Raw genomic sequence first — 16,205 nt, forward strand, 5'->3', positions numbered from 1 at the left:
CTATCCATCTGACCATCCCGGGGCTCTCTGAAGGGGGATGAAGGACAAATCTAGAACTGACTAAACACTGATCTGAGTTCAGCTTGGGTCTTTCTTTTTAAACATCTCCTGTTCCTAAAGCAGAGTTTCTTAACCGTTTTAATTTGTTTTTTTGGATCCTGACAGTCTCATCAGTAATGCTCAACATACCTTTTTATTGACCTCATCCAGAATTGTTTCTTTTTAAATATTGAAAATATTCTTCATAAATGTTCTAAAAGTATCTCTTAAACAACAAACAATTCTGTAGGTGAAACAGCACATGTATTCTCCTAAGAGTATCACTCAATTTATAAACTTTGAACCCATTATTGATTTATTTCCTTAAAAATAGGGATTCACAATATATCAATACCATATTAATTATCTGCCAAGTTTTATTTTTCTTCAATATTATTTATAATAAAGTGTTGGCTAGTTAGCAAAATTGTGCATGTGTGTTTCATCATTTTTTATTTCAAGTTTTTCAACAAAGCAAATCCTTGCAAAGCAGCTTTACAGAAAATTTTAGTTTCTACATTATATTTAGTAATAGCTTACCAATTGAATCTCAATTGATGTCCATATGGAAGAAATGTCAGATAAAAATCAGGTAATTAATGTCTGAATTTTGTGTAATTTCTAGTTACCAGGGGATTCCAATCCCTTGGCAGAAACAGACAAAGTAATAGAGAAAAATTCCAGTCTAGAGATCATGAATGCATGAACTAGCTTTTCTGCATCAGAAACAGGTAATGTTTCATAGATTGGCAATGTTTCTTAGATGGAAGAATGCTGTTTTTACAACATGGAAAATATGATTTTCAAAAGACAAGTTGCTGTCTGTTATTCAGTAGCACCCAATTTTGTTTTACTGTAGAGGAAATAACAGTACATCTGTCTAGATGCAAGTTGTAATCTATGAGATTCTGTGTACTGTTTTTTGGTCCAATAAGTAATATCTTGGTCTTATCCGAATTTTTAAAGAACATTATTGGTCATCCACTATTTAACATTTTTAATACACCCTGTTAGCTTCGATAATTTAGAAGTTTCATCTGGTCATGTTGAAATATACAGTTGAGTGTCAACAGCATAACAATGGAAACTTAAACCGTATTTTTCTAATAATATTAACAAGGGGCAAACATGTTGAAAATATCAGAGGGCCTAGGACAGATCCTTGTAGCACTCCATACTTTACTGAATTTAATTGAGATAATTCCCTGTAAAGACAAAGTGATAGCAATTGGAAAACTGTTCTATGATGGGGCCTGAAACTCTTCCAAAATGTAATATTTTTTTTGCAGGAAGCAGTACAATTGAGCAGAGACAACTTTTTCTAAATGTTTTGATATAAACAGAAGAATTGGTCTGTAATTTGCCAGTTGTGGTATCTAAATAAAAGGCTTAATAACCATCAGCTTTAATGGTTTTGGGACGGGACATAGAGAAAACGATGAGTCAATAATATTGAGAAGTGTTTCTTCTGCTACAGTTAACAACTCTTTCATTTTTTTGTGGGTACAGGATCTAATAAACATGTAGTTGGTTTAGATGCAGTGATACATTTTAGATCTTCCTGTCCAATAGTTTTAATGCACTGCAGGTTTTCTTTGGGTGCAATTAAAAAAGAATCTGCATAGATTACCTTTGCTGTAATCTGACAAGTTAAATTAATCTTTAAAAACAAATAATTTAACAAAATAATTGTATATTAATAACAATGTTAAATGTGGTCATCAGCAAATCTCAAAATGAATATCCATTTTTCACACTGAACATTTATAATGCTATACCCAAATGTACTTTTACATTATGGAAATGTAAATAACATCCTTTTATTTAATAAATGAATCCTTTTACATCAGTTTTTGTAGTAAACATTTGTTTTAAATTTATTTAGACAAAAAAATATAGATTTTTTGTATCAGCCATTTATTGGCTACTGGCCATAACATTAATCTGGTCATAACATTAATTATTTATCAACCATAATTTTAATTGTAAATTCCTGCTTAAAAAAGGAACCAAAAAAGCATAATATGAATCATAATTTTGTTTTATTAATATTATTATTTATTTAACAAAGCAAAGCATCACATACTTTCCAAATACTCCCTTGAATCTGCTGATCTTTGTACTTTTGTTTGGGAATCACTACCATAAACAATTATACACCCTGTAAATGTATTACAACAACAAAAAAAGAGGTTATCTAATTCTAATTTCTATAGAATTACCCGTAATTAACATTGAGATCTGCGACATGCATATGACTATTGTTTGGACATTCCATTAAAAAACTGTTAATGGCTGACTTTGAATATAAATGTCAGAGTTGTGCAGAACTCAAGTTACAGAAACCAATGAGACACTACGCAGCTCCACAGAGACACAAACACTCAGCTGAAGAAGGTTAGCAGAGACTGACCTCAAAATGTGTGGAGAGTAGATAGAGCTTGTCCTGACCCATAGGGACACATCTTGCTGGGCAGCTGGAAACTGCTCTGACCTGCCTCTCATAAGGGTCACAACAAATGACAGTGAAGTGATATCAGCTCACAAAAGCATTTAAACCTGTGTAACCTCACTGCTGTGGCCATATGGACCACCACTTTCAGCCCTGTACTTACTAAGACACAGTAAGGTCTACCTTTCTGAAACAACAAAAAATATTTCCACACTAATCCTGGAGAACTCTTTTAACACTTTACAATAAGGTTTGATTTGTTAACGTTAATGTAATATACTAGTGATCATGAAGCACTAGTGCATGATACATCGACAACAGCATTAATTTCTACATGCATTATGCTAATACATTCGTAACATTTCAGGTTGTGTAAATAAACATTAATGTATTATGAACAATAGTCTATTTTTAAATCAATAGTCTTTAATTGTCGTTGAGAATTGAATCAAATTGTACTATATCATAATTAGGTACTGGTAAAATATCTACTATGTTTTAATGAAGTAGACAGTAGTGACATATCCAGGTCAGAAGTTTATAATAATAAAATTTCTTTTTAAATTGTGTTTTATAAAGAATCTTTTGCTCACCAAGGATGCAATTATTTTATAAAAAATACAGTAAAACGGCAATATTGTGAAACAATTGTAATATGCAAATTTGGTGCTCAAGAAACATTTCTGATTATTAGCAATACTTCTATTCATTAAAGACACGTTATAATTGATCAAAAGGGATAGTAAAGACATGTAAAATGTTACAACAAATGTACCACAGTTTTCATTGAAATATTAAGAAGCAAAAACTTTCCAACATTTGAAAAAATAAGAACCATTATTAGCAATTGTCCACCAATAACAATTAAGCACAAGTTCAGTACCTGCTGAAAATTTTCTGAAATTACATTGTAAAATATTTGATTATAAAACAGTTATATTTTATTGTAATAATGTTACACAATAGTGCTGTATTTTGCTGTTTTTTATTAAATAAATGCAGGCTTGGTGGACATATTTCTCTCAAAAACATTAAAAAGTCTTAATTATTTTTAACTGTCAAACACATGTTTTACTCTTTGTTTAATGTTTAGTTCACTTTTGAATAGTCATTAATAGAGAAAGAGTTCTTACTAACTAGCCAAACCTGGACCTCTTATTTCTTGTAGGTAATACTCAGCTATGGTTATTCAATAGTAGAAGCTAATGGACTTTGATGGCATTGATTTCCTCTGATTTGAAATTAGAGGTGTGTTTACATTGTGGATTTTTTTTATAGCTGGGAACATTTGGAAGTACTTCTCTGACCAAAGGGTCAACCTTTACCTTACTTGGATAGAGAAGAGAGAATGCATTAAAACCCATCAGGGCTGATCTTCCCTCTCTCACTCCCTCCCTCTCTCTCTCTCTCTCTTCCTGCCGGCAGTAACTGCAGCTGAGAGGCATTCATACCCTCAGAACCCTGGAGCATGGCAGAGAATGCAGCTCGACACGGAGATGAGGTGGAGCTTTCTGTGAGGTAATGTGATTTGAGAAATTCACTGCTGCTCTTGGCACTCTGAATGACACACAGTCAGCCTGTGGGGATGAGTTTCACTGAGGCAGCGATGTGTTTTGTGCTGTGCTGAGTGGACTGTCACAGGATTGTGTCAGCTCATGTTGAGGAGACCAAAAGACACCATGTATAAAAGGTACTTAAGAGAGTTTTCTGTTCTGCTTGTTTGGAAATCGATATGTAGTTAGTTTATTTTTTACTATGTGATTACATTTTAGATCAGTGCTTCTCCACTAGTTTTGTTTAAGGACTGTTTACACTGGACGTGACAAAACTGCATTTATTACATAGTTAAGTTGTGTTTTCTTATACTTTAGTTTCTTTTCAAAGATGAGCACATATCACTCAAGCTGTCCATGCTGGCATCTGACTAGATTTGGCTAGCTTTCTACCAAGTGACAGGTTCATTTCTGGCAAAACATCTTAGAGTCTGATGCACAACATTTAAAGAGATCAAAAAGCATGATTAAATGTGTATTTGCATTGTATTCTTCCCCCTCAGTGCTCCGTGTATTTCTCTTATTTTTTGCAACCCACCATTTGAGAGCAACTGATTTTCAAAGGAAATTCATTTTAATGTTTTCTACAGGCAAGAGGTTTATTTATAGCTGTGATTGAATGTCTGTGAAGTATTTCTGTCATATATCGAGTTTGTATTATTTTTATTTTGTGTATTTTTTGTATTAACTTCAGTTGCATGATATTAATATTTTTTTTAATGAATATAAAACAGCATTTTTAGATTGTAACGTCTGGTAGCACTTTACAATAAGCTTCAATTTATTATTTTTAGTTGCATAAACTATCATGAACTAACATATGTTAATAGAACATTTATTGTTGTATAAATTAAAATGTCTAATAATGTTGGCACAACTTTATCTATGACTTGCTAGCAGCTAGCCAAATATGGACAGTTTGTGTATTATACATTCATCTTTAAAAATTGACTAAAGTACCCCCTCCCCCGCCACACACAATTATTATTATTATTAAATTTTTCCCCCTCATAACCTGCGTTGTCTCTTCTCAATTATAACCAACCAGTGATGGTGACTGTTGTTCAAATTTTGAGCCTGCAATATAAAATGCTTTCTGTTCGATCTTTTGAAATGTGCAGGCGATAAGATAAATTCAGCTGGGAGTAAGTTCTTGAAGAAAAGACAATGAAACTACTTTGAACACAGAAGGTTTAATCTAGTTTTCTTCCTTTTTTTACTTCTGCGTGTATGCTATGGTTGGCTGTTGTGCAATTATATGTGAGTGAAAATGTGTTGTAAGGTTTGGATATATTTAAGAAAAAAGTCTAAAGTACAAGACAAGGGTAATCAAATTTCTTCTCAGAGGTGAAAATAAGATTTGGTCATTTGGAAATATGCTATACCTTCACTGACCCAAGTATAGAATGAGTGCATTAGTGAAACAGCAAAATCTCCAAAAACCCTTTCCAAATACATTTCTGTTTTCAATGTGTATTTGAAATGTGTCTAAAAATAACCCATAAATAGATTTACAATGGGATCTCATATGATCTCTTTCTGTGTTTAGTGTTCCTGATCAGTTGGAAGCTTGAGCGGCAGTGATATGAGTCTGTTGCTCTGGTTCGCTGGAGGCAGATCGTTTCTGCTCCTATTGATCCTGCTGTGCTGTGGGACCCTGTCGATCTGGACCAAGACCAGCAGACACCAAGGGTCCCGCAGACCCGTGCACAACCACACCGATGACATCATACTGGCTGTCATACTCCCTCAGCATAATACGTCCTACCCCTGGGCATGGCCTCGTGTGGGACCTGCACTGGACCGTGCCATTGCTCGCATCAATGCCGACCCCACCCTTCTGCCCCGGCACCACGTCCGGCACATCTTCGCCAACAGCGAGAATGGGGAAGGTATTTGTTCAGAGTCCATTGCCCCCCTCATGGCCGTAGACCTGAAGTTCGAACACAACCCGTGGGCTTTCATAGGGCCCGGCTGTGACTACACTTCCTCCCCTGTTGGGCTGTTCACCGCTCATTGGGGCCTCCCCATGATCACGGCAGGGGCCCCTGCTGTAGCTTTCATGCAGATGGAGATGTACACCTCCATCACCAACACGGGCCCCACACATAAGAAACTAGGCGAGTATGCCCTCCACCTCTACAAGCATTTTGGGTGGCACCAGCACACCCTGCTGATGTTTAGTGATACCAAAATGGGAGAAAGGGCCTGCTACTTTGCCTTGGAGGGGCTTTACACAGAGATGCATGAGGACAACATCACCACCATGGACCTAGTATTCGAGGAGAACAAAGGGCCGGTTAACTATTCCGAGCTCATGCACAAGATCCAGGACGGTGGAAGAGGTGAGTGGCTTGTTTTTGTTGCTTTGCTAGAACAGTCTGCATCTCATTTGGCATCTGCCCTTGTGTTAATGCATGTCCAGTACTTCTGAGAGCTGGACTTTAAAATCCACTTAGCCTCACTTGACACGTCGTCTCCATACCAACTGACTCCTAGATATGACACTGAGGTCAGAAGTCAAATTTGGGATGCACAAATGAGGAAAACCTTTTATCATGAGGCCATTATAATAGCAGTGCCATAATGCTGAATTTCAAGTGCACAAGAAGAGTCGTACAGACGCTAGAGCAGAAAATAATTGCAAAATAGCAGAGAAAAGACAAAGACTTTCTTCTGTGGAAGAAAAAGTCAAAACCTATATGACTTCACCTTCTAAAAAATACAAAAGGAGATATTTTGAAGGATCTCTCAGTGTTTTTCAGTCCATATAATGAAAGTAAATAGGATCGAATGTTGATGTGTTAATTGTGTTTTCTAGGCATATGGGTTTGAAATGACATGAGGGTTAGGAGATGCCAGAATTTTCATTTTTGCCTTTAAATGTTTACAGAAAATGTGTGTGTGTCTATGTGACACACACATTTTCTGTAAACATTTAAAAGCATAGTTCACCCAAAAATGAAAATTCTTGAGCACAAAACTTAAATGTCAATTTTTCAATATGAAGTCCTTAGCAATGCATATTACTAAACAAAAATTAAGTTTTTATATATTTATGGTAGGAATTAGGAAATGTACAAAATATTGTACAGTACAGTATATATATTTGTTTAATTATTCATTTGTTTATTTGTAATTGTGTCAGTATATCAAATTGATGCTAGAAGCTTCTTCTACCACAAGGAACCGTAAGAGTGAGTGCGAAGGTCTCACTGAGTGACTGCATATTTTCCCCGAGCTTGATTTGTACTGCTCTCCATCATTCAGATTGAAATGCTGGAAGAGGTGCTGCTCAAGGCAAATTGGTTTAATTGCATGTGGACAAACTTTATAATAATTTAGTATAATATGCAAATTATGACTGACAAGGAGTGAAGGAGAAGGTCAGAGAAACAAGCAGTGTTTAGAGTATGAGTATTTTTGTTGCTTTTCTCAGCCATTATTGAACAACTTCTATTGGCGTAACTACTATATATAATTTTTTATCTTTTCTTTTATGAGCACCTCATCTCAAAATTTCAGAGTACTTGCACTGACAAGCAGCCGGAGATTCAGTTTTATAGTAACTATGTAGTGCATCACAAAATTTAGTTTGTTATTATCTCTGCAGTAAACTATTCCTTGGTGCTCTGACCTCGGGATCAGATTAATGCTTCTTCCGCAAAGGGGACCTTGGGAAACCTGTATCTAAAAGTTTTTAATGGGTAAAATGTGCTTTAAGCCTTTTTTCGAGTCCCATAGGGACATAAAAATGTCAACCAAACAACATTTATTAACAGAGGTCATAACCCCTGTGAGCATGCAAGAAATTTAGCACACATTATCTGATCTGTTGGCATTTCCTGCAAATACAGAGTTTGCATTCATTCAGTGAGTTTATTCAGTCTTTAATTCTAACTGGTAGATTTGAATGGTTCATCATTAGTCACTGGATGCTCTGTTGAGTCACTGAATGAACAGTTAGTAAGAAATGTAATGTGGTACTAACACATAAAAAGTCAAATGAATGAAGCAGCAGGAAGATGTCTTAGGTGGAGGCTGCATGTACTGTAAGTCATAGAAGCTTTTCAAGACAGACTCCTATAAGCAAAGCACATCCGGATGTGTTTTCAGGAGATAGCATCAGCAATATCCCATTTTTACGATCACCCACAAAGTGAAAAATACAATCAACCTCATGATGTAAAACACTGCGCTCATAAAACACCAGCAGTAAAGTCCAACCAAATTTCTTTGCTCTCTCTGGAGGACAGACAAAAGCTTGGCCGATCGTAATGGGTCAGATTAGGGTCTGTGTCATAGAAGAAGTATTACATTTCAGTTCGTTTTGAGTACACTTAACAGCGTCATCTACTTGTACATTCTGTCGTCAGCCAGTATTATATGTTTATTAATTCATGGCATTGGCTGATGTTATTGTTGGATGGTTTTTCACTATTATATGACATAATATATATATATAACAAAACTACTACTATATGTTTTGTTATGATTTTGCCTTTTTGGATTCATTTATTTATTTATTTATTTTTTTATGAAATTTTGCCATCATCTAATGCTCACTTAAAGGTTATCTTAAAAAACCGTAATAGTTTTATAGTATTTGGTAAATGTTATGTTTAGAACAATTAAACAATTATTTGATTAGTTTTAATTTTCCATATTATACATTCTAATGTTGTGATGCTTAAAGTCACAAATGATTTAGACAGAATACTAAAGAACTGGCCATCGGATGTCGACCACAATCTGAAAATAATGATCTGCCTGACATCAATGTAGCCTTAAATGAACTTTTGGGGACAGACGATCGATATAATATTTTTGCAGCAATGTTTTTGGGGTCTTTCTGACTGATTGACATGTTGGGATTACCTGTGGAGCCGTAACCTTTTCCGGAGATCTCAGAAGAGCTGAAATGCCCTTCCTCACCTCCTGCCTCTTTCCCCTCAACCCTATAAAAACATCCTCGCATCATCAGCAGCAGGAAGACAACACATGGAGACGCACCACCTGCCATGAGAGTGGAATCTCTAATGTATTCCTGCTCTTGTCCTGGAGTTTTCCATGGGAGTGCTCTCTCGTTTGGAGATTCAGAATGCTTGTCTCTTGGACATTCAACTAATTACGTAATTACAGCCATGGACGTCCATTTGGTGCTCGAATCCTGATTTATTTATTTATTTATTTTTGTTATTTTCCCACATCATTACACAAACCCAGCAACAAATGCACACTCATTCTTAACCTTTTAGACTCCTTCTCTCTCTGCAGTGCTGAAGTGATGTGCACTTAGCTGCTGCTTTGCTTCTGGATAAAATCTCCAGCACAGCAAGGTTGTTAATGGTCAGAAGTCAGCAGGTGCTTCAACATCAATCTCTCTCTCTCTCACACACACACACACACACTTCAAAGCTCCTCTGTTGATGAGGACTGTGCTCCTCAGGTTTAATTTCTCCATGTACCCAATCACTTCAATCACACCTGATTCTGCACATGGTGGAAACCAGCATCAAAGAGGATCTCAAGAAGATTTGGGTTACAGGCCCCTGACCCAGATTTTGGAAGTCTTGAATTCTGATCAAGAACATACAGTTCTGAGTCCGGACAAACAGATCTGCATGAGCTCTTCATAACGTGTAGAGCTCATATGGAATTTTTTTGATAATTCCTCTCCTGATAGAGTGGTAGCATCTCTAAATTGCCAATCTTTGTGACTAGAGCTTTTTGCCCTCTTGTCATCATGGCTGCAGAGCACAAGAGCGTCCATGCTGAACTAAACTACCCACAAGGCCAAGCTCCGCTTCTCCCTGCTTTCCATCCATCTGGATCAGCTTAAAAATTAATCTGAACTGAGGGGAAGCGAAGGATGTGAAGAAAACTACACAAATTTGTACAACTGTTACATGCCCTTTTATAAACCCAGTACTGCTTCTCTGCTTACTGAAGGAATGTGCTGTTTTTTTATATTTATATAAGTCGATATCTCTCATCGTTTCTGACCTTTGGATGTCATGCAGAGTAACTGAACACCTCCAGACTTAAACCCAAACATTTCAAAAGCATCATTCACGGAGGAGAAAGCTTGTCTTTATATTGGCCTTGAATCTACCCCCTCTTGAACAGAATACTCAAGTCATAATGTCCTCTGCATGACAGAAGGACAGGTTCGTTTTATTAAAACAATGACCTCACATCCTCTAGAATGAGGTAATGTTAGGCAGGCCTCCCTTACATCACACAGATTCCTGCGCTAATAGAATTTGTAACCTTACACTGTCTTGTGTTAAACAGCATTAGAAGAGAAATGTGACCGAAATGAGTTTATTTTTACAATCAATGCCAGAACCTGTTTTTAGTGGCTTACTGTCAAAAATTAGGTTTATGTTAAGCAGACTTTCGTTCTAGGGAACATTTGATTGGACAAAAATCGGTGTAGTGTAAGATGAGCCAACAGTGTGTTTTTATTCTGTATCAAGAAATAAATACTGAAAATTTGACATGTTTGTATTATAAATAGGGATGAGCGATATACCGGTAGACACGATTAACTGGAAATTTGTCAACTGGTAGAGATTTTGGACTATCCTTTCTGTTGCGGTTACACGCTGACGTTAATGTAGCTGTACTGCATGGTCACGAATATTGTTTGCACATGCTTTTATGCATTGTGGTTTAAAACAAGTGATTTTAAGCCATTTAAATGCAATCAGCAGCAAAAGAGAACAAATTTTGCTATATGCATGCACTGACTGAGAGATGCTGTCAGAGAGGTGTGCGCACATGAAGACGGTGCTCATAGCTTTATAGGCCTTGAACTGTTAAATACACACACACATATGAAAACTGCAATAATTAAATATGTTTAATAACACAAGTCTATCTAATCCCATTTTATTAACAATGTCTTTGTTGCTGACCTTTGATGATTCAGTTCAACCATAATAATAAGCAAAAATGACATTAGATAAACTAAAAATGTTCTCCTGTGTTCTACTGCACAGACGTGTATTTACATTTCCTTCAGCCTGAGGTTTATTCATCACACATGAACGAAAGGGCTTTTACATTTGCTATAAAGAGAACTTCTTATATTAAAAACAATATTCTATATTTAAAAAGTACCGCGAAAGTAATGCAAAAGTAATGTAATGCATTACTTTCCATAAAAAAGTAATGTTATTAGTGGTCTGGTCTTTTTTTAGGGAGTAATGCAATATTGTAATGCATTACTTTTAAAATAACACTGGTTTTAGCTCAGCAGTCTAATATTCCTGCTGTCTGTCATTTAGAAAATCTCTCGCTGCTCTTGACTAAATTACTTTGGTAAATAAGAAATAGCCCTATATATGGCCTATATATTTAATTTACACAGTGAAGAATATGCATTGTTTTATAGCTACATTTGATTACTTTGTACTGTACATTGTATGTATTTGTTATTTATTAGTTTTACTGTGTTTTTGTTGTTGTCCTATTGCTCGTAATTAGTTTCTTATTCCTATTTAATTGCTGACTGATATCTTGTCTTCAGTGAGCTTGAGTTTGTTTTTATTATTATTATTTGGGCTATTAGTTTTTTCCTGATATCAACACTGGTGACAAGAATGATTACATTTCTATGGTATTATATGATTATATGATTTTGGTCATATCGCCCACCCCTAATTCTAAAAGTGAATTTTGTCAATATTTAGCATAACAAGTGGTAATAAGAGGTACTCCTGGTGAGCCATTTCATATAATAAATAATATATTAACATTCATATACATCCATAAATGCTGATGCCGTCCCTTTAAACCCTATCAGGCCCTTCCATCTCATTTATATTTTTTTTGTGCAATGCCAAGCAGAAATCTCTTGTGAGAGTTGTGGTTTAAGCTTTCCTTCACTTTCTCTCCACCCTGTTTGATGCTGTAGAATTGACATCATTGTGATAATCGACGTCTTCTCTCTCACAGTAAGATTCTAGATGCTTGTAGAGTGAATCTGAACACATCACTCCATTTCTTTCATCTTCTGTCAGATCACTCAGCCCTATGGATTATCTTGTCAAATATCTAAATATGTGAGCATGGATGAAGCCTTCTCATGTCCCTGTCTCCTCCCCCTTCATGCTCAACAGATATGTGAGAAAATAGGCTTCAAGGATTCCATCCAGATCAATAGAACTGCTGCTATTTCCTGTTGTAATTGCTCTGATGGGGTTTTTTTTTTTTTTTTTTTGGAGCCTTGGAGTGCTGTGCAACTGTAGTGTCAATATCCTTTAAAAGAAAATGTACTGAAGCACTTGAATTATGGGTTAAAGGAAAGTATAGAACAGCTTAAACTTAACAGTTCAATTTCTGCATTGTGGTACATAGTATCAGAGTCAGTTTGGGATTGGAGCCTAACAGTCTGCTATGATGGATCAAACATTTACATACTGTATATTCACTGACAGAATAGAGAAGACAGAATAAAACAAACCGCAAGAGAAGAGCATACGCTGATGTGCATGCAAACACAAAGTTATGTCTTAATGGTGTTATTTTCAGAGAACACAACCAATCTTGGTTTCCCTAAATGCAGAAAAAAAAAGAAAGAAAAGAAAATCACTTTTTCCCCTGATTGGAGCAGTTACTGTAATTGAGGCACATTTGTATTGGAGAACGACATCACATTTTCAGAGCTGAGCCCATCATTATCGTTTGAGTGCAGTGTGCGGCCATTTTTCGCGATTGCAATTACAACGTACTTCCTCATTTGATTTCATGCAAGAAGGGCTGTGATTAGCTCTTGTTGAGAGGGCAGACTCCCTCTCGCTCATGGTCCGGTTGGTGTGGTGATATAATAGAGTGCATAGTTTTGAAATGACAGACAATTCTTTTGTAGATATATTTGTACAACTCAGGAGTTTTCTTTTCTCTTCCTGTTATAATTTTTTTAATAAGAATAGGAGCCCATGTTTATACAGTTTAATTTAAAAATGTAATATTCATTTGACTAGTCAACAAGTATAGCTGGTTAAGTTAAAATGTATGTAATTAAGTGGTATAGGAGCATTTAAATCAACAGGAAACTAGCCTTTTTTGGCACATAATCAGCAGGTAGCAAATGCATTAATTAATTATGTATAAATTTAAATAGTTGTGGTGTGACAAATGAGTATTTAAATTGTCCTATTAAAAAGAGGTTTATATTAAGTATAAGATGTCATGTAATGTCAACTACCCATCCACAGTATAGTTTTAGTAGACACTGTGTACACTGTACATTAAACTCTCTTTGGCCTACAAAAACACCCGCTCATGTTCTGTCACTCCTGTCCAGGGAAAATACTGTATTGTTCAGGAATGTTACGTGTGCATCTTAGAAAAACTAAGAACTCATTTGCTCAGTGCTAGTTAATGTATAACAGTGCTGAAAATAGTGTTTCCCTCTCTTAGGTTGGATATCTGCCAGCAGCCTCTCTCAAGGGCTTTATCTGATAATGATGTGCATTTGAGTGTGTAATGGACTGTTTTATCTCATTGACCGGTTGCTTCTCACACCTGATGTTCTCTTTCTAAAACAAAATTGCTTTTATCCTATGGACATGCCTTCATAATCATAGCAAAAATGAAGTCGATGCAGTCGCTCTTGTGGGTCCTGATCTCTCATGAACTGGGGAAATCAGAAACCCTGATTCAATTTGCATCATTGGCATCAGAAGAGTGCACAAATTATACAGTTTGATATTTGATTGAACCTGCATTTTGCACATTCTAGTTGTTTCTTCATTCTTTCTATTTCTTTCGTTCTTGTCAGAGTGATGGGTTTTGTCAAGGCGAAAGTCATGTGGGCAGATGTAAAGGTCTGGTTCTATGGTAGTTCAGTATTGATCTCAGACACAAAGAACTGAACCTCTGACTCACTCACAGTAGGACTTTTTATATTTCACAGTTATGTTAGACTTCAGTAGCCTGCAGACTGAAAACATTTCTGTCCATAAGTGTTTTTTATTCTGATGGTGTGAGAGGGTAACATCCAAAATGTAGTGCCACACAGTTTCAGTCAGATTTTAAGTTTGTTTTTAGTTTAAGCAAACACTGAGTTTTCGGGTTCAAGAAGATGGGTTGGTCTAGAGCAGGCTTTATCACCAAGGTCTCTTATGCTACACGGCCACCCTTCTCCGGAGCAGGCTTTATTCTGGGTTAGAGATCACAAAAATTCTAATTCTACTCTTAAAAAATGTGCCCCTTTTAGACTTGCATTCTATTCACTTACTAACTTGTTTTCTTAAAAAAAAAAAAAACTAACTAACACTAGCTTCTCTATCCTTTTTCTATTCTATTCTATTCTATCTATTCCTTTTTTTTATTATAATTAACAAAAGCAAAAAAGGGCTCTTACACTAGCTTGCTCTTTTCTTTTTCTATTCTCTCTGTTTTATTTTATTATTTAATTAAAAAACCTAAATAATAGGTTGCTTTGGATAAAAGCATCTGCTAAGTGTGAATGTAAAAAGTATGATGCGTTCAATACTTACTTTACCCGCTGTAGATTTCCAGAACTCTTCTTAAAAAATCTAAATTCATCTCTCAGCTTGTGTTCATTATTATCCACATACTGAAATCACATTGTGCCACTGAGCAGGAGACACACACGCACACACACACACACACACACACACACACACACACATGTATGTGGATGTTAGCATAAGGTCTCCTGCAATTACCCTCACTCTGCAAATGACTGTCTGGTCTTGAGTCAAGTTCTATCTCTTTCTCTTGCTGGCTCTGTGATCACTTCACTCAATGTTAATGAGGCATTTTTTTTCTTGTCCAGATTTCTTTTATTTTCTTGTTAGTGGTTCCTTCTCTCATCTGCATGTTTTTATTATCTGAACTTTTGTTTAATAACCCTACAAAATAATTTTCTTTCTCATTTTCCAATACAAACATCTTTTAAACAAGTTTACTTGAGAAACAACACTGCATGGGGTATTAAGATATTTTCTGAGAATATTATTTTTTTTTCTAAAAAAAATAAAATAATAATACATTATAATGATTTTTTTAAAAACAACAAATAAATAAAATAAATGTAAAAATGTATTTAAATACATTGCCTGAAAACAAGTCTTGGTATTTCATGCATTTTTGCATAAATGTACATTTATCTTGCAAATAAATGTATGCATATACTTAAAAAAAAAACATATTATATTACTGGAAAATGAGGCAAAAGTACTGTTTAGGAAAACAATATGATGCAGTGTGGATGAATCATAAATAACATGTACTGTATGACGTGTGAAGCTAAAAGCATAGAACAGACAGTCCAGACACATCCAGAGCCATAAATGCATTAATGCACCATACAGACACATTTACACACATTACCAAAAATGCACACACATGCTAACTCCTGTCTGGATGTATTAAATTGCTGAGGTAATGGCATTATGGTATTGATTACAAAGTCATTTCAAGTAAAAGTGCTAATGGAAGTGCAAAAACATTCTATATTTCTCATATATCTTATATATATCTCATATAAAGCAAAGGCAAATATGAATGATGAAGAGGCTAAAGTTTTCTCATGTCAATATCTTTTTTTTTCTCCCTCTCTCTCTTTTTTTGTCATTACAGTGGTGTTCGTATGCTGTTCTCCGGATATTTTCCGGCAGTTAATGGTGCACTTCCACAGGGCAGGTCTCCCTAAGGAGGAATATGTCTTCTTCTACATTGACATCTTCGGACGCAGTTTGGAGTCCAGGCCTTCTCAGCCGTGGGCCAGAGGAGACACAGATGATGTCTTTGCAAAGGAGGCCTTCCAGGTGATTAAAGCCTTTCATAAAACATGAAAATAAATGACAAACAAATAGAGATTAGGAGATACAATTTCAGGAGACAGTCTTTTTTAGTTTCAGCTACTGTTGCTTTGTAGTGTGTCTGGTGACATAATAACAACGTGTTTCATTAAAACACCCTCAAACACATAATGATCTCTGATATGCCCCAGAGGGCTCAAAATCTGAGCCATATTCTTATCAAATGCTCTGCAGGTCACTGTGGCTTCGGTTGGTGTCACAGAACTGCTTTCAGCAGCTCCTACTGTGATAACAGCCGTCTGTTTTGAGTGTGAGAAACAGTCTGAACTCCAACACTCTGATGAACCCACGCACAGT

General features: G+C 35.8%; 1 protein-coding gene across 2 annotated transcripts in view; it reads left to right on the forward strand.

Moving 5' to 3' along the window:
* The first annotated feature begins 3,912 nt into the window (after positions 1–3,912).
* The window catches only part of npr1b (natriuretic peptide receptor 1b), a 35,865-nt gene continuing 23,572 nt past the window's right edge, over positions 3,913–16,205 (forward strand). Inside the window, exons 1-3 of one of the 2 annotated variants that reach the window (XM_052578179.1) lie at positions 3,913–4,009; positions 5,594–6,389; positions 15,667–15,854. In XM_052578179.1, coding sequence (XP_052434139.1) covers positions 5,630–6,389; positions 15,667–15,854 — 948 coding nt within the window. In that variant the 5' untranslated portion in view covers positions 3,913–4,009; positions 5,594–5,629. Of the gene's footprint in view, positions 4,182–5,593; positions 6,390–15,666; positions 15,855–16,205 lie in introns of both variants that reach the window. The other variant, XM_052578177.1, reaches the window with a different exon arrangement.

This window comes from Carassius gibelio, chromosome B16 (genome assembly GCF_023724105.1).
Source record: "Carassius gibelio isolate Cgi1373 ecotype wild population from Czech Republic chromosome B16, carGib1.2-hapl.c, whole genome shotgun sequence".
In the NCBI taxonomy this organism is placed as follows: Eukaryota; Metazoa; Chordata; class Actinopteri; order Cypriniformes; family Cyprinidae; genus Carassius; species Carassius gibelio.